This window comes from Hemiscyllium ocellatum, chromosome 13, assembly GCF_020745735.1.
Source record: "Hemiscyllium ocellatum isolate sHemOce1 chromosome 13, sHemOce1.pat.X.cur, whole genome shotgun sequence".
Lineage (NCBI taxonomy): Eukaryota > Metazoa > Chordata > Chondrichthyes > Orectolobiformes > Hemiscylliidae > Hemiscyllium > Hemiscyllium ocellatum.
The window spans coordinates 17,727,216-17,755,114 of NC_083413.1; the positions used below are offsets into that span (position 1 = coordinate 17,727,216).

At 43.7% G+C, this 27,899-nt stretch overlaps 1 protein-coding gene across 2 annotated transcripts in view; it reads left to right on the plus strand.

Annotated features, from left to right (window-relative positions):
- The first annotated feature begins 591 nt into the window (after positions 1-591).
- Positions 592-27,899, plus strand: part of LOC132821443 (rho guanine nucleotide exchange factor 26-like) — a 207,575-nt gene continuing 180,267 nt past the window's right edge. The window contains exons 1-2 of one of the 2 annotated variants that reach the window (XM_060834030.1): positions 592-1,022; positions 6,699-7,508. In XM_060834030.1, the coding sequence (XP_060690013.1) occupies positions 6,834-7,508 (675 nt within the window). In that variant the 5' untranslated portion in view covers positions 592-1,022; positions 6,699-6,833. Of the gene's footprint in view, positions 1,023-1,147; positions 1,226-6,698; positions 7,509-27,899 lie in introns of those variants that run through there. The other variant, XM_060834031.1, reaches the window with a different exon arrangement.

A 27,899-nucleotide genomic window follows, 5' to 3' on the forward strand; every position in this document is an offset into this window, starting at 1 on the left:
AGCAGGTCTGGCAGCATCTGTAGGGAGAGAAAAGAGCTGACGTTTTGAGCCTAACTGATCCTTTGTCAAAGCTAAAAAAACGGGAGAAATTTATTGCACTCTATTGTACTCTATGCTACTTTCTCCCCTGCCCCCCTCTCATTTATCTCTCCACTGCAGGCACCCTGCCTCTATTCCTGATGAAGGGCTTTTGCCCAAAACGTCGGTTTTGCTGCTCCTGGGATACTGTCTGACCTGCTGTGCTTTTCTAGCACCACTATAATCTAGACTGTAGTCCAACAGGTTTAGTTGGAAGCACTAGCTTTCGGAGCGCTGCACTTTCCTGTTAACCACCTGATGAAGGAGCAGCACTCCGAAAGCTAGTGCTTCCAATTAAACTTGCTGGACTATTACCTGGTGTTGTGTGATTTTTAACTATTTAAAAATACACTGCAATGAGTCGAATTGGTGCGCGTTTTGAAAAATCAGAAATAGGTGAATCTATTCCGAAGGAGGCCGCCAGGAGGCGCGCAATTTCAAGGATAATTTTAAGGGCTTTTTACTTCGGGAGGGGGGGAAGGATTCACGCAGTTGAAAAGTTTGAAAAACAAAGTTGGAAAAGATGAGGATGTGTGGAGGTTATTGGCACTGGGATCGGAGCTGAAGGGGAAATCAGAATTGACACTGCGTCACTTTGAATTTGGACCAACACTGAATCTCACCCACTCTCTCTCACACACACAACACATTCACTCTCTCTCTCCCTCCCTCTCTTCCACACTCACTCACTCCCAGCGACACGGCAACATCGCAACTTTAACCTGCACAAGTGCAGTGAAACTCATCTCCTAACTGAGAGTGAGAGGTTGGAGTGAGTGCAAAACGGAGAGGAGCTGGTTCCCGAGGGGGGGACGCAGAAGGAGAAAGAAGGGGAACACCAGTGAGACTAAAATCCTGCCCTCCCAGCAGTTTGGACATGTGAACCTGGCTCAAGCACTGCGGGACATTACACGCCGTTGCAAACAGCGGGAAAGTAGAGAGGGGTAAGTCTCCTTCCTAGTGCTGCCGGGAATCGAGGGAGATTCTCACACGCTCGCTTTATTTTTCTGGCTCCAGATCGCTTCAGGAAAAGAAGCTGGTGGCTTATTTCTTTGTCCATCTGCTTGTTCTTTACATCTGAGAGATTCCCCCTTCATTTTCCAGACTGCAGGTTGCATGCAGCAGTTTACAAAGTTTCACTCACAGAGTAAGTTCCACATGCGTTGTCGAAATCATTCACTTCTTTCCTCTAAAAAGCTGTAGTTTTAAATTTGTCCAACTGTAGACCATTTGACCCCGCGATCTGGTTCTCTGCCGAATCAATATTGGAAAGCATGTGAAACAGAATCTCAAATTTCACAATATTTGTCTGAATATTTATTGTCGAGACTACCAGCAGAGATCTTGTTATGTTGTTTTTCTTTGTGACAGATTAGCGAACATTTGTTTCTTTTTTGAAAACATCGTATCTGGAACATCGAAGGGATGATTCTAATTAAGCTAACGCCAGAACAAATGTAGCCCCTTCTCGTAAATCTCCAAGTCTGGAGGCTGTGATCCAATTCGTAATGGGAGATGGATTACCACGTTAATTTTCTGTCTGCATTTCAAGGTTTCGCCAGAGTACAGTAAACATCTATTTAAAAAAAACAGTATGTCCTCTTCTGTGTAAGTTAGATAGAATTGTTTGATCATAAAGTAGGATTAAATTTGCAGCTTTGCTTTTAAGGCAATGTTCCAACTCCTTCATTGTAAGCAATTATAAAAGTAAATTCTATTGATTATTAAACAATTATTTGTTCTGCCTAGCTGCCTGGAAGGATGTTGTGTTTAAGAAATCATAGAATCCCTACAGTGTGGAAGTAGGCTGTTCAGCCCATTGAGTCAATACCATCACTTGAAGAGAATCCCACCCAGACCCACCCCATCCCTGTAATCCTGCATATCCCATAGCAAATCCACCAAGCCTGCATGTCCCTGGCCATTATGGGAAATTTAGCATGGCCAATCCACCTTAACCTGTACATCTTTGGATTGTGGGGGGAAACTGGAGCACCCAGAGGAAACCTATACAGACATGGGGAGAATGTGCAAACTGCATGTAGACAGTCACCTGAGGCTGGAATCGAACCTGGGTCCCTGGCGCTACAAGGTAGCTGCAAAAATGCCTTTAAGTGTTGGGTGTGATTGACAGATTAATTGTCTCTGGTAGTTTCTCAAAACTTGGAAAAGAGTTTTGCAGTGGTTCAGGAATACTTTTTTTGGGTACAGACTCGCCCATCACACTTGCATTCTGAGAACATTTTGATATAAACATATAGGTTAGATTCCCTACAGTTTGGAAACAGGCCCTTCGGCCCAACACATCCACACCAACCCTCCGAAGAGTAACCCACCCAGACCCATTCCCCTACTCTATATTTACCCCTGATTAATGTACCTAACACTATGGGCAATTTAGCACAGCTAATTAACCTGACCTGCATATCTTTGGACTGTGGGAGGAAACCCATGCAGACATGGGGAGAATGAGCAAAGTCTGCACAGACAGTCACCCAAGGCTGGGATTGAACCCAGGTCCATGGTGCTGTGAAGCAACAGTGCTAACCACTGAGCCACCACACCACCCATGAGATGGGGTGTTTGAATCTAGGCTTTGTTTGATATTCGCTTGGTGGCTGGGTCAGCCTTGGCTGATTGGGGTAACATTCTCAATTCTTGGCGAAGTGGTTGTGTGTCAGTTTGGGTTATGTACATAATAACGGCAGGGGACTCTCAAGTGCAGTTCTGAGAGATTGCTGTGATGTCTTTTTGCAAATAAAGCTTTATATCAGGCTCATGATGAGGCAGATACAATGAATGGTATTCGGAAAGGTTAAACTGGAAGGTTTTGAAAAAATGTTTCATGAGACATGGGGGTGACTGGCAAGGCCAAAATACTGCCCATCCCTAATTACAGCTCAACTCATTGCTTTACCAGGCCATATCAGAGAGCATTGAAGAGTGAGTCACATTGCCCTGGGCCAGACCAGGTAAAGATAGCAGAATTCCTTTGTTGTAGTTGTGGGTATGTTCCTTCATAACAGTTGATGTTAGTTTCACGGCCATGATTACTGCAACTAATTTCCACATCTAGATTTATTAATTGAATGTAAACTCCACTATTCACTGTTGTGGGATCTGATTCAATGCTGACATCCCGTTGATTGTTTACATGAAAGGAAAGACTTCTAGTTCTGTTTGGCTCATTGTACTATATGATCCTTAAACAGTTAAAAAAAAGCAAATAGAGATCAAAACAACATATATTTATCTGAAGTTTATCTAAGAAAAGAATGTAACTGGGAGTCAGGGGATTGGTGGTTATGTTACTGAACTAATAGTCTAGAGATAGGGAGTATAGACATGATTTCAGATCCCCATCCGTCCCATTGTAGCTGATGAATTTCAATTCAGTTAATTAAATGAACCTAGAAGAAAAAGCTAGTGGAGTGGGATGAAAGAGAGACTATCTGTGAAATATAAATTAGGCAGGTAAATTGTCTCACTGTCTATTGAGGTGAGCTCACTTAATCTTTCCCAGGTAACGTTTGTAGCTCTCCTGAAAGGGTTAGATACAAAATATGAGTAGAGAGTGTGGTGCTGGAAAAGCACAGCAGGTCAGGAAGCATCTGAGGAACAGAAAAAGCAATGTTTCGGGCAAAAGCCCTTCATCAGGAATGAGACTTGTGAGCCAAGGGGGTGAAGAGATAAATGGGAATGGAGGTTGGGCATAGAGTCAGACAGAATGAAATGGACCCTTTGGCTCAGCTCATCCATGCCAACGAGGGGTCCGAAACTGAACTAAGTCCTGTTTCCTGCATTTGACCCATATTCCTCTACACCTTTCCTATCTATGTAAGACAACCCCACAGCCTTCTATGCTCCATGAAAAAAGTCTGAGCTTATCCAGCTTCTTCGTCTAAGTCAAACCCTTCAGTCTCGGTAACTCCTTGTAAATCTTTTTTGCACCCTTTCCAGTTTACTGTAGTAGCATCCTTCATATAGCAGGTGACCTGAACTGTACACAGTACTCCAAGTGTGGCCATTCTGGTGTATTGTACAGCTGTAACATGGCTTTCTAACTTCTGTGTGCAGTACTGTGACCAATGAAGGCAAGTGTGCCAAATGCCTTCTTCACTACCCTGGATTAGTGGTGCTGGAAGAGCACAGCAGCTCAGGCAGCATCCAAGGAGCAGCGAAATCGATGTTTCGGGCAAAAGCCCTTCATCAGGAATAAAGGCAGAGAGCCTGAAGCGTGGAGAGATAAGCTAGAGGAGGGTGGGGTGGGGAGAAAGTAGCACAGAGTACAATGGGTGAGTGGCGGAGGGATGAAGGTGATTGGTCAGGGAGGAGAGGGTGGAGTGGATAGGTGGAAAAGGAGACTGGCAGGTATGCCCTGGGGTAAGAGCTTCAGGGCAGAGGAAATGATCTGGGAGTTGCAGTGGGAGAGGGACTCCCTGAGATTCTTGTAGAGAGAGGAGGAAAATTTCTTCAAGGCAGGCATCCTTGCAAGAGGAGTCGCAGTCGGGTTAAAATCAATGAGGTAAAATCCAGAATCTGGTTTCCAGCATCTGCAGTTATTGTTTTTACCTTTATTCCTGATGAAGGGCTTTTGCCCGAAAGGTCGATTTTACTGCTCCTCGGATGCTGCCTGAACTGCTGTACTCTTCCAGCACCACTAATCCAGAATCTGGTTTCCAGCATCTGCAGTCATTGTTTTTACCTTCTTCACCACCCTGCCTACCAGGGATGCCACTTTCAAGGAAATATGTACTTGCACCCGCTGTTCAATAACACTTCACAAGGGCTCCACCATTAACCATTTAAGTCCTGCCCTGCTTTGTCTTGCCAAAATGCAGCATCTTACATTTATCTAAATTAAACTCTGTCTGCCATTCCTTGTTCCACTGGTTCAGTTGATCAAGATCCTGTTGTATTCTTAAATGGATGGGCCACTTCAGAGGTCAAGGTTCCCCATGGGAGACTGGTTAGCAAGGTTAGATCTCATGGAATACAGGGAGAACTCGCCATTTGGATACAGAACTGGCTCAAAGATAGAAGACAGATGGCGGTGGGGGAGGGTTGTTTTTCAGACTGGAGGCCTGTGACCAGTGGAGTGCTACAAGGATTGGTGCTGGGTCCACTACTTTTCATCATTTATATAAATGAATTGGATGTGAACATAAGAGGTATAGTTAGTAAGTTTGCTGATGACGCCAAAATTGGAGGTGTAGTGGACAGTGAAGAAGGTTACCTCAGATTACAACGGGATCTTGATCAGATGGGCCAGTGGGCTGAGAGGTGGCAAATGGAGTTTAATTTTAGATAAATGTGAGGTGCTGCATTTTGGGAAAGCAAATCTTAGCAGGATGTATACACTTAATGGTAAGGTTCTAGGGAGTGTTGCTGAACAAAGAGACCTTGGAGTGCAGGTTCATAGCTCCTTGAAAGTGGAGTCGCAGGTAGATAGTGAAGAAGGTGTTTGGTATGCTTTCCTTTGTTGGTCAGAGTATTGAGTACAGGAATTGGGAAGTCATGTTGCGGCTGTACAGGACATTGGTTAGGCCACTGTTGGAATATTGCGTGCAATTCTGGTCTCCTTCCTATTGGAAGGATGTTGTGAAACCTGAACGGGTTCAGAAAAGATTTACATGGATGTCGCCAGAGTTGGAGGATTTGAGCTACAGGGAGAGAGAGACGTTGAACAGGCAAGGGCTGTTTTCCCTGGACCGTCGGAGGCTGAGGGGTGACCTTATAGAGGTTTATAAAATCATGAAGAGCATGGATAGGATAAGTAGACAAAGTCTTTTTCCTGGGGGTGGGGGAGTCCAGAACTAGAGGGCATAGGTTTCGGATGAGAGGGGAAAGATATAAAAGAGACCTAAGAGGCAACTTTTTCACACAAAGGGTGGTATGTGTATGGAGTGAGCTGCCAGAGGAAGTGGTGGAGGCTGGTACAATTGCAAGGCATCTGGATGGGTATATGAATAGGAAGGGTTTGGAGGGATATTGCCCAGGTACTGGAAGGCGGGACTAGATTGGGTTGGGATATCTGGTTGGCATGGGCGAGTTGGACCGAAGGGTCTGTTTCCATGCTATACATCTCTATGACTCTCTGACTTGACTGGAGTTGCAAATGGACCAGAATTGATAGAGCCCGCAATTTTCCTTCCTGGAAGGGGATTAGAGAGTGCTCTGAGTTTTTGTGGCAGTCTGGCAGTTGACGAGCTGGTTTGATTCTTCACCACCCTGCCTTCTGGTGGCAGCCCATACATTCATTCATTTAAGAAAATCATTTTCACAACTTGCCTGGGTGGATCTTGAACCCACGATGTTTGGGTCACTGTTCCTTGACTGCAGACTGAGGAATGACGCATTGTCCATATTATCAGAGTTTGCAACAGATCCAGTTTTTCGAAGAAAAATCCTATTTTAGAAGTGAGAAAGATTGAAAAATTAATGTGATTCTATAATACGTTTCAACTCGCAAGGACTTGCTACGTTTTGAGCTTGTCAACATGAAGAAGTTCATTTGATGCACCTCTTGAGTCCCCTCTTCTTCCTCTCCCCCTCTCGCTGCACATTCCACACATTTGAGCTTGAAGAGGTACCTTAAACATGATTTCTTCCTTTTTCAGATAAGACTACCCCACTCCGTCCTTGACTACACAAGCCCAGCCCACAGCGAGTTCTGAAAAGAGTGAAGAAGATGGAGTCCTGTGGAATGGAAAGTCATCTTTGTCGGCAGGATGTGTAACTGTGAGCATTAAGGAATGGATCAGGAAAGTGAGGTCGACTTATCCAATCTTGCCATAACGCCGCTGTGGCGGAAGAGACGACCAATCCCCAAATCGCCCAATATGAGGTCTTTGAACCGTCGCAGCAAGGCAAGGCCATGCTCGTACCAAATCGATGGCATCCTGGTGACAGATTTCCCAACAGACGGCAACATCCCTACCCAAAACGGAAACATTGCTTCACCTCCAGATGGCCACCTCCTGCTCCAGAGGCAGCCCTCCACCCATTCACTTCCAACACCTGATAAACAGCGCTTCGTGCTGAGCACCGACAGTGCCGTGTCGCTCAAGAACGGAACGCAGCAGATCATTCCCAAGGACCTGGCATCCGCTATTAAGATCAAGAACCACCATCAGAACAATCAGAATCTGGAGTTTCGTACAAGGAGCCGTCGAGTGCAGAGTATGGTTGAGACGGTCAAAGACCCGCTTGTACCGAAACTGGAGCTGGACGGAGACACAGACCCTGATCTGGAGTGCCCAGGCCAGCTCCGCAGGGGACTGAGGTCCACCTCGTACAGAAGAGCGGTGGTCAGTGGCGTTCATTTTGACAACTCGTCGAGCGTAAAGAACAACAACCGCAGGTCCCAACCCAATCTGAAGACCGTCCTAGAGGACAAAGAGAAGTTCCCCAGTCTGTGCAGAGGAAAGGTAAGTGTTGGATCAAGACTAATCTTCCTTGGAGAACAACATTCACAGGAAAGATGTAGGAAATTGGGTCTTTTTCCTTCCTTTAAGCAAGTTATTCAGGCTTGTATTTAAGTGTGAATGAATATGTTTAATTGAATTGTCAAAACTGAAATCAATGCATTGTGAAAAACCAAAAGAACTGCAGATGCTGGACATCAGAAACAAAAACAGAAATTGTTGGAAATGCTCAGCAGTTCTGGCGGCATCTGTGGAGAGAAATCAGTGCTAACGTTTCAGGGTCTAGATTAGAGTGGTGCTGGAAAAACACAGCAGGTCAGGCAGCATCCGAGCAGCAGGAAAATCGATGTTTTGTGCAAAAGCCCTTCCCAGTGATCCTTAGAACAGTTATGATGTAGTTGCAATGATTGAGGCATGATTGCCAGGTTACCAAGATGGGAACTAAACATCCCGGGGTGTTCATTACTGTAGGGAGGACAGAAAAAAGGAGAAAGGAGGTGGGGTACTATTATTAGTAAAGGAAGCAATCAATGCACTATTGAAGAAGGACATCAGCTTAGAAAATCAGGACCTAAAAGCTGTGTGGGTGGAGATAATAAACAACAAGTGGTGGGAAACATTGTTGGGCGTCATCTACAGGTCCCAAAGAGTGGGGAGATCTAGAAGAAAGCATTAAACAAAAAATCAGAGATATATAACTGTAATCAGAGGTGACTTTAATTTAGATATAAATTGGACAAACCAAACTAGCCGTGCTATTGTACAGGAGAATTTCCTGGAGTGTATATTTGGTGGTTTTGTTTAGACTAATTCATTGAGGAACCAATCAGGAAAGAGGCAGATGGCCTACTCCTACTCCTAGTTTCTATATTTGTATGTAAAGAACGCCACAGATTCACCACCCTCTAAGAGAAGAAATTCCTCTTCACCTCTGTTCTAACTGGGTGACCCCTGATCCTGAGGTTATGCCCTCTGCTCCTAGACTCTCCTACAAGGGGAAGCAACATCTTCACATTTACCCTGCCAGGCCCTATAAGGATCTTACATATTTCAATAAGTTCACCTCTCATTCCTCTAATTCCAATGAGTACAGATCCATTCTGAATACAGTTATATATCTCTGATTTTTTGTTTAAACCTGTCCTTGCAATTCAGTCCTTCCAAACCTGGGATGAAGCTAGTGAAGCTTCTCTGGACTTCCTTCAATGCTGTTGCACCTTTCCCTCAACAAGTGGCCAAATCAGTTGAAGGTATTCTAGCTGTAGTCAGATCAGTGGCTTGTTTAGTTTTTAGCAAACTTGTGTACTCGCATTTTGTGAGTTATATACAAAGATCTTCAACTCCTTCTTTGCTGACCCTTCATGTAGTCCTTCCCCATTTAGTTAATATTCATCTCTTTTTCCTGCCAAAATGCATAACATCACATTTTCCTGTGTTATATTTCATCTGCCAAAATTCTCCCCTCAACTGTCTATATCTCTCTGCAGACTGTTTCTTTCCACCTATTTTGTTTCGTGTGTGCAAACTTGGCTATAATACACTCACTTCCCCGCTTATACTCGTTAATATATATCGTAAATCATTGTGGCCCAGCACTCATCCCTGTGATACTCCATTAGTTAAAGGTTCTACCCTGAAAATGCCACCTTTATCCCACCTCTCTGTCTTTTATTAGTTAGCCCATTTGCTGTACATGCTAATATACTTCCCACAATACTATGAGCTCTTGTTAAGTATCCTAATGTGTTTCCTTATCAAGGTTCAATATCATAATGATCACATTTTATTAATTGGATTTAAATGACATTAGCTGCCATAGTGGGATTTGAATCCCTATCCGGATAGCATTAACCTGAGGTATCAGTCCAGTGACTTTACCATGTCCCCACCATCTCCAGATAGCTCTAGTTTTGCCTGTCCACCATCTCCTTCAATACCTTTGCGACCTGCTAACAGACTAAGAACTGACTTTTTAGGATGGTGGAGTCGTAGAATCATAGAGTTAGATAGCACAGAAACAGACCCGTTGGTCCAACTCATCCCCACTGACCAGATATCCAAAATCAATCTAGTCCCATTTGCCAGCATTTGGTCCATTTCCCTCTAAACCCTTCCTATTCATGTAGCCTTCCAGATACCTTTTAAATGCTGTAATGGTACCAGCCTCCACCACTTCCTCTGGCAGCCCATTCCATACACACACCACCCTCTGGTGAAAGCCTTGCCACTTAGGTTCCTTTTAAATCTTTCTTCTTCAACTCAAACCTATGCCCTTTAGTTTTGGACTTTTCACTCTATGCATACCTCTCATGATTTTATAAACCTCTGTAAGGTCACCATCAGCCACCGATGCTCCAGGAAAAAGAGCTCCAACTGATTCAGCTCAAACTCTCCAACCATTGCAACATCTTTGGATCCTTTGGGATATTGTACCACATCAGATGTTTTAAGTTAGTTGGGAAAAGAACCTTATGGCCAGGTGCAAAGCTTTCTCTATGCGGCAAGTTTTGAAGAGATGGAGTACGCAGCCAAAGAGAAGCGTGAAAGCATATTCAATGATAATCTACGTATATAATTCAGGGAAATGGGAATAATTGGATCCTAACTATAATGGGAGAAAGTGACGACTGCAGATGCTGGAGATCAGAGCTGAAAAGGTGTTGCTGGAAAAGCGCAGCAGGTCAGGCAGCATCCAAGGAGCATTCCTGAAGAAGGGCTTATGCCCGAAACGTCGATTCTCCTGCTCCTTGGATGCTGCCTGACCTGCTGCACTTTTCTAGCAACACTTTTCAGCTCCTACCTATAATGGACTGGCATAGACACAGTGGGCTGAATGGCCTTTCCAGCTGTTTCTTGATTCTAAGTCCAGCCTGACTGAAAGCTCTCCTTTGAGGATAGAGTGCCTTTTTAATTAGAGATTGACTGAGCTATCATTTGCATTTCAGTGCTGCTCCTGCCAGCATCCTCTGGCACAAAACCAAACTTGTCTGCCAGGGTAGAGGGCATGGTGATGTCGCTATGTTGATCCTTCTGTTCCTCAGAGTGCTCTACAGTCTGGACTGTTGCCCATGGTAATAGTGCTACTAATTGAGGGCCTGGACTGAATAATCTGCACTATTATAGATTCTTGTTTTAAAGCAGTGACTCATACCCCAACATTTTAATGAAAAACAAGAGAATTCCGGCTCTGCTTTGTAATTAGTGACTTGCTAGGAGCAAGTCGAGTTTCCCAGATGCCACATTGGTGCGCTAGGCCAGTGACCACTTTGGATTGAATAGACTCAGTCAGAACATGGTGCTGCTAACAGTCTAATAAATGCTCCAGAAATGTTCTAGTGGGATGGTCTTCGTAAGGTTGGTGGGGACCCAATGGGCCAAATAGCCAGCTTCCACACTGGAGGGATCCCAAGGTACTGGGGGAGAGTCTCCTGCCTTTCCTCAAGATGGGTTCATTTACTTCCACTCAAAATGGCAGATGGAAGCTCAGTTCAACATGACATCTGAGAAAGGGCACCTCTGACAATGTAACAGTCCCCGAGTACCGCACTAGAAATGTCATGATGTGAGTCTGCAATACAGTGGTATCAATTCTCCACCAAATAGTTCTCAGAAAATAGGGACACACTGGGAGGAAGAGTTGATGAATTTATACTGAAATGCTCAGATGTGTGTTTAAGATGACATTACAAGCAAGTGACCAAATCGATTCTTATCCTTGGTTCATAAAATCCCTACAGTGTGGAAACAGGCCCTTCAGTCCATCGAATCCACATTGACCCTCTGAAGAAAGTCCCACCCAGATCCACACCCCAACCCTATACCTGCATTTCTGTGGCTATTCTAGCTAGACTGCACATTATCAGCAATTTACCATGGCCAATTCACCTGGCCTGCATGTGTTTGGACTGTGGGAGAAAACCGAAGCATCCAGAGGAAACCCACGCAGACATGGGGAGAATGTGCAAACTACACACAGTCAGTCACCTGAGGCTGGAATTGAACTTGGGTCCCTGGCATTGTGCTAACCACTGAGCCACCGTGCTGCCCCAGTATCCTTGCTAATGTTTATATCCATCAATCAGCATCTCAAAAACAGAGGGGTTTGTCAATGATCATATTGCTTTATGATTGGAGGGGGAGTTGGGGGAGGGTGGTGAGTCCAAATTGAGTTTTGCTACCTTTGAGCAGTGATATTGCATCGAAAGTATTTCATTTGGGTGTGAAGTACTTTGAAGAGCCATAATGTTGTGAAAGACGTCATATAATTTTTTTTTGTCTTGACAGTGGTTTTGTGTTCTGCTCCGGTTATCATTGTCATTTCTGTGAGCAGATCATCTGCTGCGTTTCTCTGTATTATGGCAGTAATTACACCACATCTGAGCAACTGTGTTGGCTGTGAAATACCTCTAAGGTCATAAAGAGTGTAATGTAAATCCAAGTTTTCCTTTATTGGAGTATGGGTAACTGTTCCCATTAAATGCCACTCAGACGTGAGCTACATGGTTTCGCTTTAACTGGAGGAAGAGCTGCTTTTTCTGTTTACACATCTTCTTAGAGGCTTCATCACTGATATCTTTTCTCCAACTGCCCCACCTCTACGTTCTCGTCATCTTCTTGTGATCAGACAATTTGCTTTGTTACCTAGTTTCTGGACTACCAGTCAAACAGCATTTTTCTCATAACAAGTCAACAAAAAAAAGTTTGAAGAAAACAAAACAAAACAAAATATGTTATTGTCTCAACTATTTTTCTCTCTGATTGCTTTTTTCAGGTGGCATGAACCCTAATTTTAATAATAGGCTGTGTTCCCCATTTGGACCATTTTGTTCCGTTGAATAATACTTAGATTAGATTACTTGCAGCGTGGAAACAGGCCCTTCAGCCCAACAAGTCCACACCGACCCACCGAAGCACAACACACCCAGACCCATTCCCCTACCTTTACCCCTTCACCTTACACTACGGGCAATTCACCTAACCTGCACATTTTTGGACTGTGGAAGGAAACCGGAGCAAACCCACGCAGACCTAGGGAGAATGTGCAAACTCCACACAGACAGTCGCTTGAGGCGGGAATTGAACCTGGCTCTCTGGCGCTGTGAGACAGCAGTGCTAACCACTGTGCCACCATGCCGCCCACTAACAGCGATAATACATTGTTAATAGATGACAGAGTGAAACTGGAGACAGTAATTGAGGCAAAGAGCCATCATAAGTAGCAAAATCAAAGTCAGGACAGTTTACACAAGTTGCTTTAGCTCAATTACTGTCATGTATCATTTGTCTTGGCACTTTTTACAGGCATAGAGATTTCCTGTATTAGGCCGATGCGTTTTGGTGTCTGTTGCCAATCAGCTTCTAGACTGATGCAGCCAAAGGTGATGGCGGGAGAACAACACTCTACCCCACGTGAACTCTGTGCAACTGGTTAGGCTGGATAGCCTATGTCTGCCTGGTGCTGACACTGTTGCCTCAGGTTAAATGAGCTCAAACGGAGGGCTTTTGACTTTTGCAGTGTTGTGGGGTTGGGGGTGTGTGGGAAATAAGATGTTAAAAAGAGGCAATGTCCTGGGCCAGATATAAGGGACACTAATGCGAAGCTGAACTGGGAATTATTCCTGTCAGTGTTTATGTCTCATTTAGGTTCATTTATTAAAAAGCACCAATGCAGTGCTGTTTGTGGGAGCTTTCTGTGCATGAATTGGCTGCCATTTTTCATGCATTAGAACTGTGGCTGCCTTTCAGAATTGCTGTAAAGAACTTTGGGACCTTCTGTGGCTGTGAACGGTGCTACATGAATGGCAGTCCTTTCATGAGCAGTTTATTAGTCTGACTAGTTAGTCAGTCAGCCCAGTCAGGCTGTATGTTTATCATGAAATCTAATGGCAACTTGCTCAAGTTGCTCTGTGTTGTCACAGATCAGGAAGATCCCAGGTGCAATTCTTCAGCAGTCACTGCTGTGGAAGTTATTTGACTTCCTGTAGAAGCTGAGAGAATGAATGGGAATAATTGGCTTGGATTCCTGTTCCCAGTTACTTTCAGCAATGCAAATGTGCAGTTGACAGATGAAGTACAGTTGGCCACAGCTCAGGATATGCCTGCAGTTTACAGTGGACTAATATTTACTGTAGACAGCTAACAATTAGAGAGGGCATTCCAATAATCTTTAAGCAATGTCGCATCATGGGGAGCTTCTCTTTATTTCTCTGTCTGTCTCCTTGCCTTTGTCTCTGTCTTGTCTGTGTCTATTTGCCTTTTTGTGTCTGTGTCCCTCTGTCTGTTTTTCTCTCTCTTTCTCTCCCTGTCTGTGTTTGTCTGTGTTTCCCTGTCACCACCCTCCCCCTGCCCTTTCTCTAGTATCACTGACTATCTGTCTCTCTCTCTCTCTCTCTCTCTCTCTCTCTCTCTTTCTCTCTCTCTGTGCCTAGGTGCGTCTCTGTCTAATTTTCCCTGTCCCTCTCTCTCTCTCTTTGTCTCTCTGTATCACTATCTATGTCTCTCTGTTTCTCTGTGTCTTTCATTCTCTCTGTGTCTCTATCTCAATCTGTGTCTCTCCTGAGTGTTTCTGTCCATCATCCTGCCTTTCCCTCCTATGTCTGGACAGGAGGAGATGCCTTTGTTGGGGTTTACGTGGGTTTACTTTGTCGTGACACTGAGTAATTATGTGGTATGGCTCTGGCTGAGAGTTAACAACACGCTGAGTTACTAAAACAGCTGGGCGAAAACCTGCTTCTTAGTTGGCAAGTGAACCTTGCTGCAGGTGTTGCCTGTGGGGGTGCTGAATCTAGGGAAGTCCAACTGTTTTCAGCTTGTGTCTCACTTTTATTGCACAAGACAAATTTCTCTTTTTCTTCTTTCTGCTGACCTTTCTCTCTCTCTTTCCTTCTTTTCTTTTGTCTCTCTGTTTCTCTTTCATTTCTGCCTCTCTTCCCTTCCTGCTTTCTTTTTCTCTTTGATTAGCTAATACAAAAAAATGTGACAATGTTCCTTTTTGTCTCTGCTTTGCTATTTTCTCTGCCTGTCCTATTGTCTCTCTGTGCAATGAGAGCATCTTGACCTTTAGCGTAGGGTCACGGGAAGACGTTGTTGGAGCAAGTGATGACTGAATGAAGGAGGAGTCTGTTATTGAAATGGGTGCAGTCTGAAATGCAAAATGCAGTAGAAACAAAGGCTGTGACCAGTAGGAACATAGAGGAGCTGAGTTATTACAAACTACATGTAGGATATTGGAGGGATAGAGGTAGCGCTACATCGTGCTATATTTGCCTATTTCAGTGTCAGCAGCGGGATTGACATCTAAGCAGTGCTTGTGATGTATTTGTCACTGCCCATGGCTTGGAAGGTCACGCGGAAAATAGGAGTGGCTTGAGGCCATTCAGCCTGCTGAGCCTGCTCTACAGTGGGAGTGGTGAGCCTGTGGAATTCTCTGCCATGGAACACACTTGAGAGCGAAACATTGAATGTTTTCAAGAAGGAGTTAGGTATAATTCTTAGGGCTAAAGAGATCAAAGGGATTGGGAGAGAAAGCAGGAACCAGGTACTGAGTCATGGAGATGTTCAGCACAGAAATAGGCCCTTCGGTCCAACCCGTCCATGCCGACCAGATATTCTAACCTAATCAAGTCCCATTTGCCAGCACTTGGTCCATATCCCCCTAAGCCCTTCCTATTCATATGCCCATCCAGATGCCTTTTAAATTTTGTAATTTGTACCATCCTCCCCACTTACTCTGGCAGCACATTCCATACACGCAATAACCTTTGCTTGAAAAAGATGCCGCTTAGGTCCCTTTTAAATCTTTCCCCTCTCACCCTTAACCTAGGCCCTCTAGTGTGAATGATCAGCCCTGATCATATTGAATGGCAAAGCAGACTCAAAGGACCGAATGGCCTCACTCCTTTTTTTCTTTGTTCTGTGTTATATCTAGACGATGACTGATAGTCCTAGCCCCATTTAATATATAATCCTCACATCCTTTGATAAATACCTAGAAATCAATTGATCTCTGTCTTGAATGTACTCAGTGACTGAGCTTCCGCAACTCTCTGGAGTAAAAGATTCCTCGGATTCACAACCCTCAGTGAGGAAATTTCCCCCTTACCTCAATCCTAAATGACCCCGCCCCCTCCTTATTCTGCAACTGTGTCCCCTGGCTAAATTTTTTTTAGATTTGAGAGACAGGAGAAAATTCTGGAGTGAGTGAGTGCCGAGGGAGTGCTGCACAGTTGTACATGCCATCATTCAAATGTAAGATCAATTAAGGCCTTCTCTGCACTCTGAGGTGGATGGTGAAGATTCCATAGCACTATTTAAAGAGTAGGGGAGATCTAGTGTTGTAGCCTCAAATAGATTGAAAGTAATTAGTCAAAGATGCAAAAGTGACATGAGGAAAAACCTTATTGCACAGCAAGTGTTAGGACAAAGTTTGAATTTGCTGTTTTCAGCTGAAGATTAATGCAGGCTAGTGTACCAGGAAAATCCCTGTTCTTCTTTGAATCAGGCAATAGATTCTTTGACATAACCCCACAAGAAGATTGGAGATTTAGTGTACCTTTGCCAGTACAGGCTTCATGGGCTAAAGGATCTTTTCCGTGCAGTATGAATTAATGAAGAATGGAGGGTTTCACTAAAGCTGACATTTCTGACATTACAGAATCCCACTGTACAGCATCGGAGATGCACTCTTGTGTATCATGAGCTCATAGCTTCCTGACAAAGGACTGAGAGCACTGGCCAATTCCTGCCCATGCTCCAGATGCTGTTTCCTTCAGCTAATGTCTCCATGAGACCCTGAAAACAAGCTGCTTACTCAGCCCATTATTTTTCACATGGCATCCCTGAACTGTTCAACAGCCTTATAGGATGGCTTCATCTCTGGCATCCCTAATGTTTTTGGTTCTGGAGCTTTCTTTGCGTTGAGCTCTTAGGCACCTCAGGACCTCTCCCCAGCCTTACTGCCTGAGGACTGCTAACAAGCCGAGCTCAGACATATTGGTAATGATTGAAATCTTCCACAACACCAACTACTTTGGTGGTATAGTCGACAGCGAAGAAGGTTATCTAAGATTGCAAAGAGATCTTGATCAATTGGGCCAATGGAATGAGGAGTGGCAGATGGAGTTTAATTTGAATGAATGCAAGGTGATCCATTTTGGTAAAGCAAACAAGAACAGGACTTTTACAGTTAATAGTAGGGCCCTTTATAGTGTTAGACGAAAGTGAGGATTGCAGATGCTGGAGATTAGAGTCAAGATTAGAGTGGTGCTGGAAATGCTCAGCAGGTCAGGCAGCATCCGAGGAACAGGAAAATCGACATTTCGGGCAGGAGCTTTTCATCAGGAGCCCTTTCCTGATGAAGGGCTCCTGTCCGAAATGTTGATTTTTCCTGTTCTTCGGATGTTGCCTGACCTGCTGTGCATTTCCAGCACCACTCTAATCTTGACTCGTTGTAGTGTTGTCAAACAGAGAGATCTATGGGTTCAGGTATATAGTCTTTGAAAGTTGTATCACAGGTAGACAGGGTGTTTAAGAAAGCATTTAGCACGCTTGACTTCACTGCTCAGACCATTGCGTGTAGGAGTTGGGCGTTATGTTGAGGTTGCACAGGATGCTGGTGAGGTCACTTTTGGAATACTGAGTATAATTCTGGTCACCCTGCTATAGGAAGGATTATTAAACTGGAGAGGGTTCAGAGAAGATTTACCAGAGTGCTGCAAGAACTGAGGGTTTGAGTTATTCAGAGAGGCTGTGTAGGCTGGAACTTTTTCACTGAAGCATAGGAGGTTAAGAGGTGACCTTATAGAGGTTTATAAAATCATGAGAGGTATTGATCAGGTGAATAGACAAAGTATTTCCATCATGTGGGTGAGTTCAAAAGGAAGGGGCATATTCTTAAGGTGAGGGGAGAACTAATTAAAAGAGACCTGAGGGGCAACAATTTCACGCAGAGGGTGGCGCGTATCTAGAATGAACTGCCAGAGGAAGTGGCAGAGGCAGGTGCAATTACAATATTTAAAAAGTATCTGGATGGTTATATGAATAGAAGGGGTTTTGAGGGATATGGGTCAACTGCTGGAATAGATTAATTTAGGACGAGTTGGACTGAAATGTCTGTTTCTGTGCTGTACATTTCTATGACTCTGAGACAATGGGCAGCCCTGCCACCAATGATGGACCAAGAATGTTGCTGAGAGATCTGTCACTAGTGACGGAGCATGCGTGGTGGTGGATGAAGTAGTGAGAGGGAAAGACAAAGCCAAGCCAAGTTTAGGAGGGTTGGTTCTGGAGACTGTGTTGGTGCTCAGATCCTTGTGGGCTGTCATGCAAACATGAAGCTGCATTGATTTAGGATGGGTTTGGGAATTTGGCCTGGTGATACAACAAGGAGAAATTGGTTTTTGCAAATGTGAGTTGTCCCACAGGTAGAAGAGAGGATGTTCTTCTGTCGTTGGGTAAAGCCGTCACATCAAAGACACAGGAATAACTCTGCACTCCATGTACTGTACTTAGAATCACAGAATGATAATGTGGTGACAGTAGGAATAAAATATTCAAACCCTTGGGTCTGACTCCACAGAGCAATTAGATATCACTCTAACAATGACTTATAAAACAAAAACAATCTGTTAGACAACACACCTGTGGAGCAGAATGGGACTTGAACCCACACCTTGTGGCTCTGAAAATAAAGGCTGTGACTGGACCCCAAGAGCCCTGACAGTGTTTGTCCCTTTCCTGATGAAGGGCTTTTGCCCAAAACATCGATTTTCCTGGTCATCAGATGCTGCCTCATCTGCTGTGCCTTTTCCAGCAACACACTCTTGACTCTAATTTCCAGTATCTGCAGTACTCACTTGCACCTTGTATTTGTCCTTGTTCAGTATTCTAAACATTATCACTGGTCATTATCACTGCAGTCTGTGGGAACTTGCTGTGTGTAGATTGACTGCTGTGTTTCCTACATATACAGCATAAGTTATCAAAAATGAGTGCTTGGCTTTAAAGCATTTTGGAATCTCTTGATGTTGTGGAAACGATAGAGAGATGAATGATTTCTTAGCTGGAGCCGAATCTGCAATGCACTGCATTTTCCCGCCTTTGCTTCATAATCCCTTGATGCTTCACTCTGGCTGACTTGGGAGCCCATTATAAGAACGAAAGAAGCTGAGGAATAATGTTGCATGCATTATTCTGCAAAAATCAGCCATCTACGCAACTAAACAAAGCCATATTCCATTCATGGCTTCTTTATCAGATCTTACTGTTTTAATGAGTGCTGCTGAATCTGAATTAAACAGATGGGTTGTGGCTTTTGCAAGTTTAAGAATCCCAGGGAGCTGGCAAGACTTCCCTCGGCTACACCGCCCTCTTGGCACATTGCCCAGTAGAGTGTTTAAACCTTTGCAGGGGCAGCGGGCTTAGCAAGCATTTCTGCTGAGGGAATGCCAACTCCCAGGATCCAATCTTAGTGCACAGACCGTTGCCAAATTTAGTCCCCTGTGCTCAGCCGTGCCGAGGGAGTGTGGGAACGTTGTGCTCTTGCCACATTGCCTCTTGACTCCGTGCTGCAAAGTTGCTCAACTCAACCTTTGCCAGTGAAAGAAAAGGAGTTTGCGAGAGGAGGGGCTGAAGAGTTCATAGGTCAGGGATACTGCCATTATTATCACCGTGGTGAGACTCATGGGAATTGCCTTTCCTCCCAATAAATTGTTTTCTTTCAGCATCCTGCCACACTTCAGACTTGCGAAAGTAGCTAATCCTTTGGCGCATTGCCTGTTGTAACATCGGAACGTCACAGGAACAGTTAAACTCAAATTCCTTGTTTTATTTTCTCAGCCCTTTCATTTGCACTCTCTGCTGCTTTATTTGTTTGAAGGGGTGTGAGGAATCCTCTGGGTCTTCAATGAAATCAAGTGGAGTGTAGCTCATTTCTGTTAGCTAAAGGCACCGAGAGATGTGAAGTCACGAATGAGGTGTAGGTCAACCCAGAGCAAAGTGTGAACTCCTGTTTCTGTCACACTTCTTAAGATCCAAGGATGCCCCAGAAAGGATGCCCCAGGCTGCTGTATGCTTACTGAGGTTTTTTTTTGTGCAGCTTACTGTATTGTGGGAAAGACAAAAGCTGAATTCTGCATGATAAGCTCCCACAAGAAATGCAATGTAACAATGCCTGATGATCTGTGGCTATAAGCATTCTCCCTGTGTCTGCATGGGTTTCCTTCGGGTGCTCTGGTTTCCTCCTACAGTCTAAAGATATGCAATTCAGGTGAATTGGCCATGTTAAATTGCCCATAGTGTTAGGTGCATTAGTCAGAGGGAAATGGGTCTGGGTGGGTTACTCTTCTGAGGGTCAGTGTGGACTGGTTGGGCCGAAGGGTCTGTTTCCACACTGTAGGGGATCTTATCTAATGTAAATGGGTGTGAACAGGAGCCACTGTAGCCCTCTTATCTCAATCAGACCTGAAGTCCAGCAACTGAGCATTTCTCATGTTAGGAAGAAGTAAAAATTTACATTGATGTAGCACCTTTCACCTCTCAGGGACGTCTCAAAGCTCTTCACAGTTAACTAAGTACTTTTTAGAAGAGTGGTAATTGCCATGCTACAGGGGACATTCCAGTCTGATTTGGAATTATATTGCCATTTCTTCATTGTTGCTGGGTCCAAATCCCCCTATGTGTTGAGGCAGCCCACTTACGAGTGTTTCAAGAAGACGGCTCACCTCCACTCTTTCCAGGACAGTCAGGGATAGGTGATAGATACCAGCAATGCCCATGTGCCAAGTATGAATGAAATAATGTGGCAGACTATCTGTTGTACAGCAGGATCCTACAAACCGATAATGACCAGATAATGTGTTCCCTTGTGATGTCGGATGAAGAATAAGTATTACCTAGGACATCGGTGGTAACTCAGCTTCTCATTGTTGAAATGATATCACAGAATCTATTGCATCCACTCAGAGGACCCTGCATGTAAAATATCACATAAATTTGATACTTTCACCTGCACAGCTCTCCCTCAGTACTGCAATGATTGAGTTACACTAACAACACAATCCATTGATTAGGGGAAACTCTCACAATGGACTATTCAATTTACTCTCGGATTGATAGGCTGCTTATGATACAATAGTCATTGGACCTTTTCTGAGAGTAATTCTTTTGAGATTTCACTCAATTTTCTCAAACAGAAAATGAATCAAGCATTATAATCATAATTTGTAATTTGGGATCCAAATGAATTTTGCTTTTCTTTAATTTGCCTGACAATTGGGAGCTCTAAATATTAGGTCCACTAACAATTGCACCTAGTCTCCTACTTACCACTCTGTTGGGCCTAGCTTCACTACATCAATCCTTGGAATACTGTAGCACAAAAGAGGTCATAGAGTTGTAGAGTTATAGAAGTAATACAGCGTGGAAACAGGCCCTTCAGTCCAGATCATCCATGCTGATCAGATATCATAAATTAATCTAGTCCCATTTGCCACACATCCCTTTAAACCCTTCCTCTTCATAAACCCATCCAGATGCCTTTTAAATGCAGCTAATTCCATATATGTTCCACCCTCTGTGAAAAAGTTGCTCCTTAGATTCCTTTTAAATCTTTCCTCTCTCACCTCAAACCTATGCCCTCTGGTTTAGGACTTCCCTACCCTGCGAAAAGCTTGGCTTCAGTGCATTGTGCCTGTGACAGCTCTTTCAAAGTGTTATCTAACAAGTCCCCATTCCCTTTGCTGTTTCTTCATAGTATTTATCTCGTTCCATTTTGAAAGTTATCATTGATCCTGCTTCCACTACCTTCTCAGGCAGTGCACTGGAGAACACAATAACAAGCTACGTTAAAAGAAATCTTCCTCATTTACTCCACTCTTAGCATCTCCTGCCAATTATCCTATAATCTGTGTCTTGTGGTTACTGACCCTTCTGCCAGTTCAAATAGTTTCTGCTTATTTGCTGTCTCAATTTTGATCCCTTTAGGTTGTAGGTTTGCTCGCTGAGCTGGTAGATTTGTTCTCAGATGTTTCGTCACCATGCTAGGTAACATAGTCAGTGAGCCTCCAGTGAAGCGCTGGTGTTCTGTCCTGCTTTCTATTTATGTGTCTTGTTCTGTTAAGGTGGGTGATATCATTTTGGTTCTTTTTCTCAGAGACTGGTAAATGGGGTCCAAATTGATGTGTTTGTTGATGGAGTTCCAGTTTGAATGCCAGGCCTCTAGGAATTCCGGTGCCTGTACCTGTTTAGCTTGTTCCAGGGTGGATGTGTTGTCCCAGTCTAAGTGGTGTCCTTCTTTGTCTGTGTGTAAGGATACTAGTGGCTGCTGGTCATGTCTTTTGGTGGCTAGTTGGTGCTCGCGCATCCTGGTGGCCAATGCAATGTTTGTCGCAGTCCTTGCAGGGTATTTTGTATTTGACATTCATTTTGCTGGCTGCTGGTACAGGGTCCTTTCGGTTCATCAGTAGTTGTTTCAGTGTGTTGGTAGGTTTGTGATGCCAAGGGGTTGGAGTAGTCTGGTCATCATCTCCGAGATGTCTTTGATGTATACTATTGTGGCTAGAGCTTCTGGGCGTGTTGTGTCTTCTTGTTTGGGTTTGTTGTTTTAAGAATCGGTGGACTGTGCTCATCAGGTACCTGTTGTCCTTGAATACGCTATATAGGTACTTTTTATCTTCTGCTCGTAGTTCCTCGGTACTGCAATGAGTTGTGGCCCATTTAAATAATATCCTGATGCAGCTCCGTTTGTGGGTGTTGGGGTGAATGCTCCTAAAGTTGAGCATCTGGTCAGTGTGAGTTGCTTTCCTGTAGATGCTGGCCTGCAGCTCTCCATTGACTGTTCGTTCCACTGTGACATCTAGGAAGGGGAGTCAGTTGTTGTTCTCTTCCTCTTTGGTGAAATTTGTGTGGGTAAGGATGTTGTTCATGATATTGTAAGTTTCCTCTAATTTGTTCATTTCGTGATGACAAAGGTGTCATCCATATAGCGCACCCAAACCTTGGGTTGGATTGTGGGGAGGACTGTTCGTTCTAGTCTCTGCATCACTGCTTCTGCTAAGAATCCTGACATTGGTGATCCCATGGGTGTCCTGTTGATCTGTTTGTAGGGCTTGTCATTGAAGGTGAAGTGGGTAATAAGGTACAGGTCTGCTACTTTGAGGCTAATGTCCTTGCTGATGGAGTTGGTGCTGTCTTGTGTTTGTGTCCTTGGTTTGTCTAGTAGTGAGGCCAGCGTTTCTTTGGCCAGGCTGATGTTAATTGCTGTGAATAGGGCCGTTACATCCAAGGAGACCATGACTCCATCTTCATTTACCAACGTCTGAGAAAATGAATCGGAAATGATATCACCCACCTTAACAGACCAAGACATGTAAATAGAAAGCGGGACAGAACATGAGCGCTTCACTGGAGCCACACTGATGATGTTACCTAGCACGGTGATGAAACATCTGAGAACAAACCTTCCAGCTCAGTGAGCAACCTTACAACTTGAACCTCAACCTGAGCTACAAATCTTCTTTGATCATCTATGTTAAACCTTCCATTAAACTTTTATGATCTGTCGAAAATAAACCTTTCTAAGTCTCTCCACATTGATCTTTTGTTTTCTATAGTTTTCTGAAATCAATTGTTAAATGTACTGGAACATAATTTATCACAGCAGAGCTGTGTCAGGTTGTTAATATTTACAATAGAAGTAGCCAAGATAGTGACTGGAATCATTTTTTGTTTTTCTTGTTAACTTCTTAATATAGCACATTTATTGGAAATGTGAAGTTGCGTGGGAAAGGTAAACTAAATCCTGGGGCTTTGCTGTTTATGCCTTTCGGGATCATGCAAAGTGAACCTAAAGTTGGAGATAGGGAGATCACAAGAATGGGGTTGCATTTTAGTTAGGGGTCATCTACCTTCATCCCAATCCCACCCCGCCTCCCATTTATCTCTCCACCCCCTCGGCTCACAAGCCTTATTCCTGATGAAGGGCTTTTGCCCGAAACATTGGTTCTCCTGCTCCTCGGATACTGCCTGATCTGCTGTGCTTTAACTGCACCACTCCCTCAACTCTAATCTCCAGCATCTGCAGTCCTCACTCTCGCCTCCTTGGATATAATGTCGATCACATAAACCGAGATCAGTAGACTTTCAACAGAGCGGCGCCCTTTCTATCTGCCTATTCTTTTACCTTTCTCTCACATCTGAATCTGCCTTCCTATTGGCGTATTTGTCTTATTTTAAAACTTTATCTGCCCTTTTTTTTGTTTCTGATAACTAGTTCAGAATCTACCATGCGGCTGCACATCACCTTTTAATACGCAATTCCTATAAACAGTCACATAGTCAAGTGTTGCCCCATTTGGTTCACCATTTTGTTGCCTACCCTAACCCTATCCCATTGCAAACATGTATAATATAGCAAAAATATCTAGATGTGACAAATTTAACAAATTTGGCAATCGTTTATAAATGTCTTGCTTCTTTTTTTGAAAAAAAGCCTTAATCTTTGATGGGATGAGTGCAAGAAGAACAAGGCTAGCACTTATGGGTCATCCCTAATTGCTCTTGAATTAGGTAAGGTTGCTAGGCATTTCTAAGGACAGTTCAGAATTGACCATGTTACTGTAGGTCTGGATCATATATTGGCTAGACCAGGGAAGGGCAGTAGATTTCCTTTCCTTAAGGACATGAGTGAACCAGATGAATTTTTACGACAATTGGTCACAGTTGCACAGTCATGCTCATTGCATCAAGCGTCAATTCCACGTTGATTAATTAGAACAAAGAACGAAGAAAACTTATAGTCCAAGAACAGGCTTTTCGGCCCTCCAAGTCTGTGCTGCTCCAAATCCACTGTTCAAACCTATTGCCCAATCCCCGAAGGATCTGTATCACTCTGCTCCCTAACTACTCATGCATCTGTCTGGACGCACCTTAAATGAATCTACCATGCCTGCCTCTACCACCTCTGCTGCAACCTGTTCCAGGCACCTCCACCCTCTGTGGAAAGTTCTAGTTCCAACCATTGCCATGGAGTGCTCCAGAGCATCACAGAACAATCTCGATTTTCCGAACGAGATAGGCGGGGAGTATTTTGTTCAGATAACTGATTGTTCGGATAACGGTTAACATGTTTACGGGACCTTCAGATCTTGTTTGGATAATCGACATTCGGATAACCGAGGTTGTTCTGTAGTTTGACTTGCTGCTGCACCTCACCATCTTCCCCCAAAGATTTATCTGATAGAAAATGCATAAGGAAAGTGAAATATCTCAGCAAAGGCCGGTATCCCATTTCAAGTCACCCTTTATTTACATGTTCATAGCACTTGACACTGGTCTGGTTTCCTCAGAGCCAGCAATTAGATTAAACAGGATGTCTGACACTCCTGTTTATTTTTTTTTCTTTTTTTTATGTTTAAAATTTTTTCTTTCTTCTTTTTTTTAGCACCCATGGTGTGTGTGTGTGTGTGTGTGCAGGTGTGAGAAACAGTGAAAGACACAAAGTGTACAAATCTTTATTCAATTTCCACCACTAGGAAAATAGGAAAACACCCGAGTGGCCAGTGACAAGCAGTGCCCGTCACATTAAAGGACAATACTCCTTTTTTTTTGTGAACATTCCTGTTTATTTTTTTTATATAACCCCCACACTACCACCTAATTGTGGTAGTGACACTCCTGTTTATTTTTTTTTCTTTTTCTTCTTTTTTTTTAATTAACCCCCACACTACCGCCTAACTGCGGTAGTGCTTATTTTTCCCCATCACCCATGATGTGTGTGTGTGCAGGTGTAAGACACAGTGAAAGAACACTCCTGTTTATTTTTTTTCTTTTTTTTGACAAGCAGAAGTCCCTGTTTATATTATTTTTTTCTTTTTTCAACCCCCCAGGGATTAAATCAAAATAGAGTTGGAGGGGGAAATAAATCTCCTGTTTACTTTTTTTTCTTTTTTTCTTTTTTTCTTCTTGCCCCACACTACCGCCTAACTGCGGTAGTGCTTATTATTTTTTTTCCCCAGCACCCATGGTGTGTGTGTGCAGGTGTGAGACACAGTGAGAGACACAGGGTGTACAAATCTTTATTCAATTTCCACCACCAGGAAGATAGGAAAACACCCGAGTGGCCAGTGACAAGCAGTGCCCTTCACATCAAAGGACGATACTCCTTTTTTTGTGAACATTCCTGTTTTTTTATATAACCCCCCACACTACCACCTAACTGCGGTATGACACCCCTGTTTAAATCTGTTACCCAGGATTTCCTGATTGGACCAGATTAACTGCCTCAATCTGAGAATTCATATTCTGAGGTGCACCTGGCTGACCCTGTTAGAAGTCAAGAGTGTGGTGCTGGAAAAGGAGAGCAGGTCAGGCAGCATCTGAGGAGCAGGAGAATCAATGTTTCGGGCATAAGCCCTTCATCAGGAATGCTCCTTGGATTCAACCTGACTTGCTGTGCTTTTCCAGCACCACACTCTCGACTCTGATGTCCAGCATCTGCAGTCCTCACTTTCTCCTGACTCTGTTAGAACCACTGCAGAAGGGTAATCTACCATTTGTCTGGTCCAGCTTACACTCTTAGATAATGTGAATCCTCATTCTGTTCCTAAACCTTGTACTTTACTTTCACCCTGACCCTGTCCCCCCTGGTCTTGTTCTTCTTTTTCCATTGCTTTTTGCCATTTCATGCTTTTTAACATGCCCGGTGTATAGTGTTACCAGCACTCTATAGTGATATCCAGTACAATGGTATGAGCAAAGCCAATAGCAAAAAAGCAAAAGATTGCATTTGCAAACTTGCTACTTTTTAAAAGAACAAGTGCGACAGTTATTAAAAGACTGGCTACGGATAGGTTTTAACTGACAGTCAAGAACCATCTACTCGGATGATGACCTCAGTTTCCAATGTACCAGCCTCCACCACATCTTCTGGCAGCTCATTCCATGCATGCACCAGTCTCTGCATGAAAACTTTGTCCCTTCCATGCCTTTTCAATCTTTCCCCTCTCACCTTAATCCTATGCCCTCTAGTTCTGGACTCCCTGACACGAGGGAAAATACCTTGTCTATTTATCCTGTCCATGCCCCTCATGATTTTGTAAACCTCTGTAAGTTCACCCTCAGCCTCTGAATCTCAAGGGAAAATAGTCCCAGTTTATTGAGCCTCTCCCTATAGCTCAAACTCTCCAAACCTGATAACATATTTGTAAATCCTTTCTGAACCCTTTCAGGTTTCAAAGATTCTTCCAATAGCAGGGAGACCAGAACTCACACAGTATTCCAATAGTGGCTTAACCAATGTCAAGTACAGCCGCAACATGACCACCCAACTCAATACACAATGCAATGACCAATAAAGGCAAGCTTACCAAATGCCTTCTTCATTATCCTATCGAACTGCAACTCCACTTTCAAGAAACTATGAACTTGTACACCAAGGTGACTTTGTTCAGCAACACTCCCCAGGACCTTACCATTAAGTGGAAATGTCCTACCCTGTTTTGCCTTTCCAAAATGCAGCACCTCACATTTATTTAAATTAAACTCCATCTGCTACTCTTTGGCCCACTGGCCCGTCTGATCAAGATCTCATTGAACTCTGATGTAACCTTCTTCGCTGTCCATTGCACCTTCAATTTTGGTGTCATCTGCAAACTTACAAAACATGCCTCCTATGTTCACATCCAAATCATTTATGTAAATGACAAAAAGTAATGGACTCAGCACCGATCCTTATGGTACTCCACTGGTCACAGGCCTCTAGTTTGAAAAACAACCATCCACCACCACCCTCTGTCTTTTACCTTTAAGCCAGTTCAGTATCCAAATGACTAGTTCTTTCTCTATTCCGTGATCTAACCTTGCTAACCAGTCTCCTATGAGGAGCCTTGTTGAATGCTGTACTGAAGTCCATATAGATCATGTCCGTCGCTCTTCCCTCACCAATTCTCTTTGTTAGTTCTTCAAAAAACTCAGTCTAAGTTAGTAAGGCATGATTTCCCATGCACAAACCATATTGACTATCCTTAATCAGTTTCTGCCTTTCCAACTGCATATAAATCCTGTCCCTCAGGATTCCCTCTAACAACTCGCCCACCACCAATGTCAGGCTCACCGATTTATAGTTCCCTGGCTTTTCCTTACCATCTTCCTTTAAATACCGGCAACACATTAGCCAAACTGATATCCTTCATCACCCACCGAATTCACTACAGGGGAGATCAGAAGGGTTTGTCCTTGGTGTTGTACCAATAGAGTGCCATATTGTCAGCGATGCTGAGCTGGTACTGAATTAATGGTTATAGTGGCTGCAAATTGAGTCTAGGACATGATTTTTGAAAAGAGAGTAGGGTTTCCCCTCTGTGGACTGACCAACAGTCTGGCCTGATGGACATCACTGAT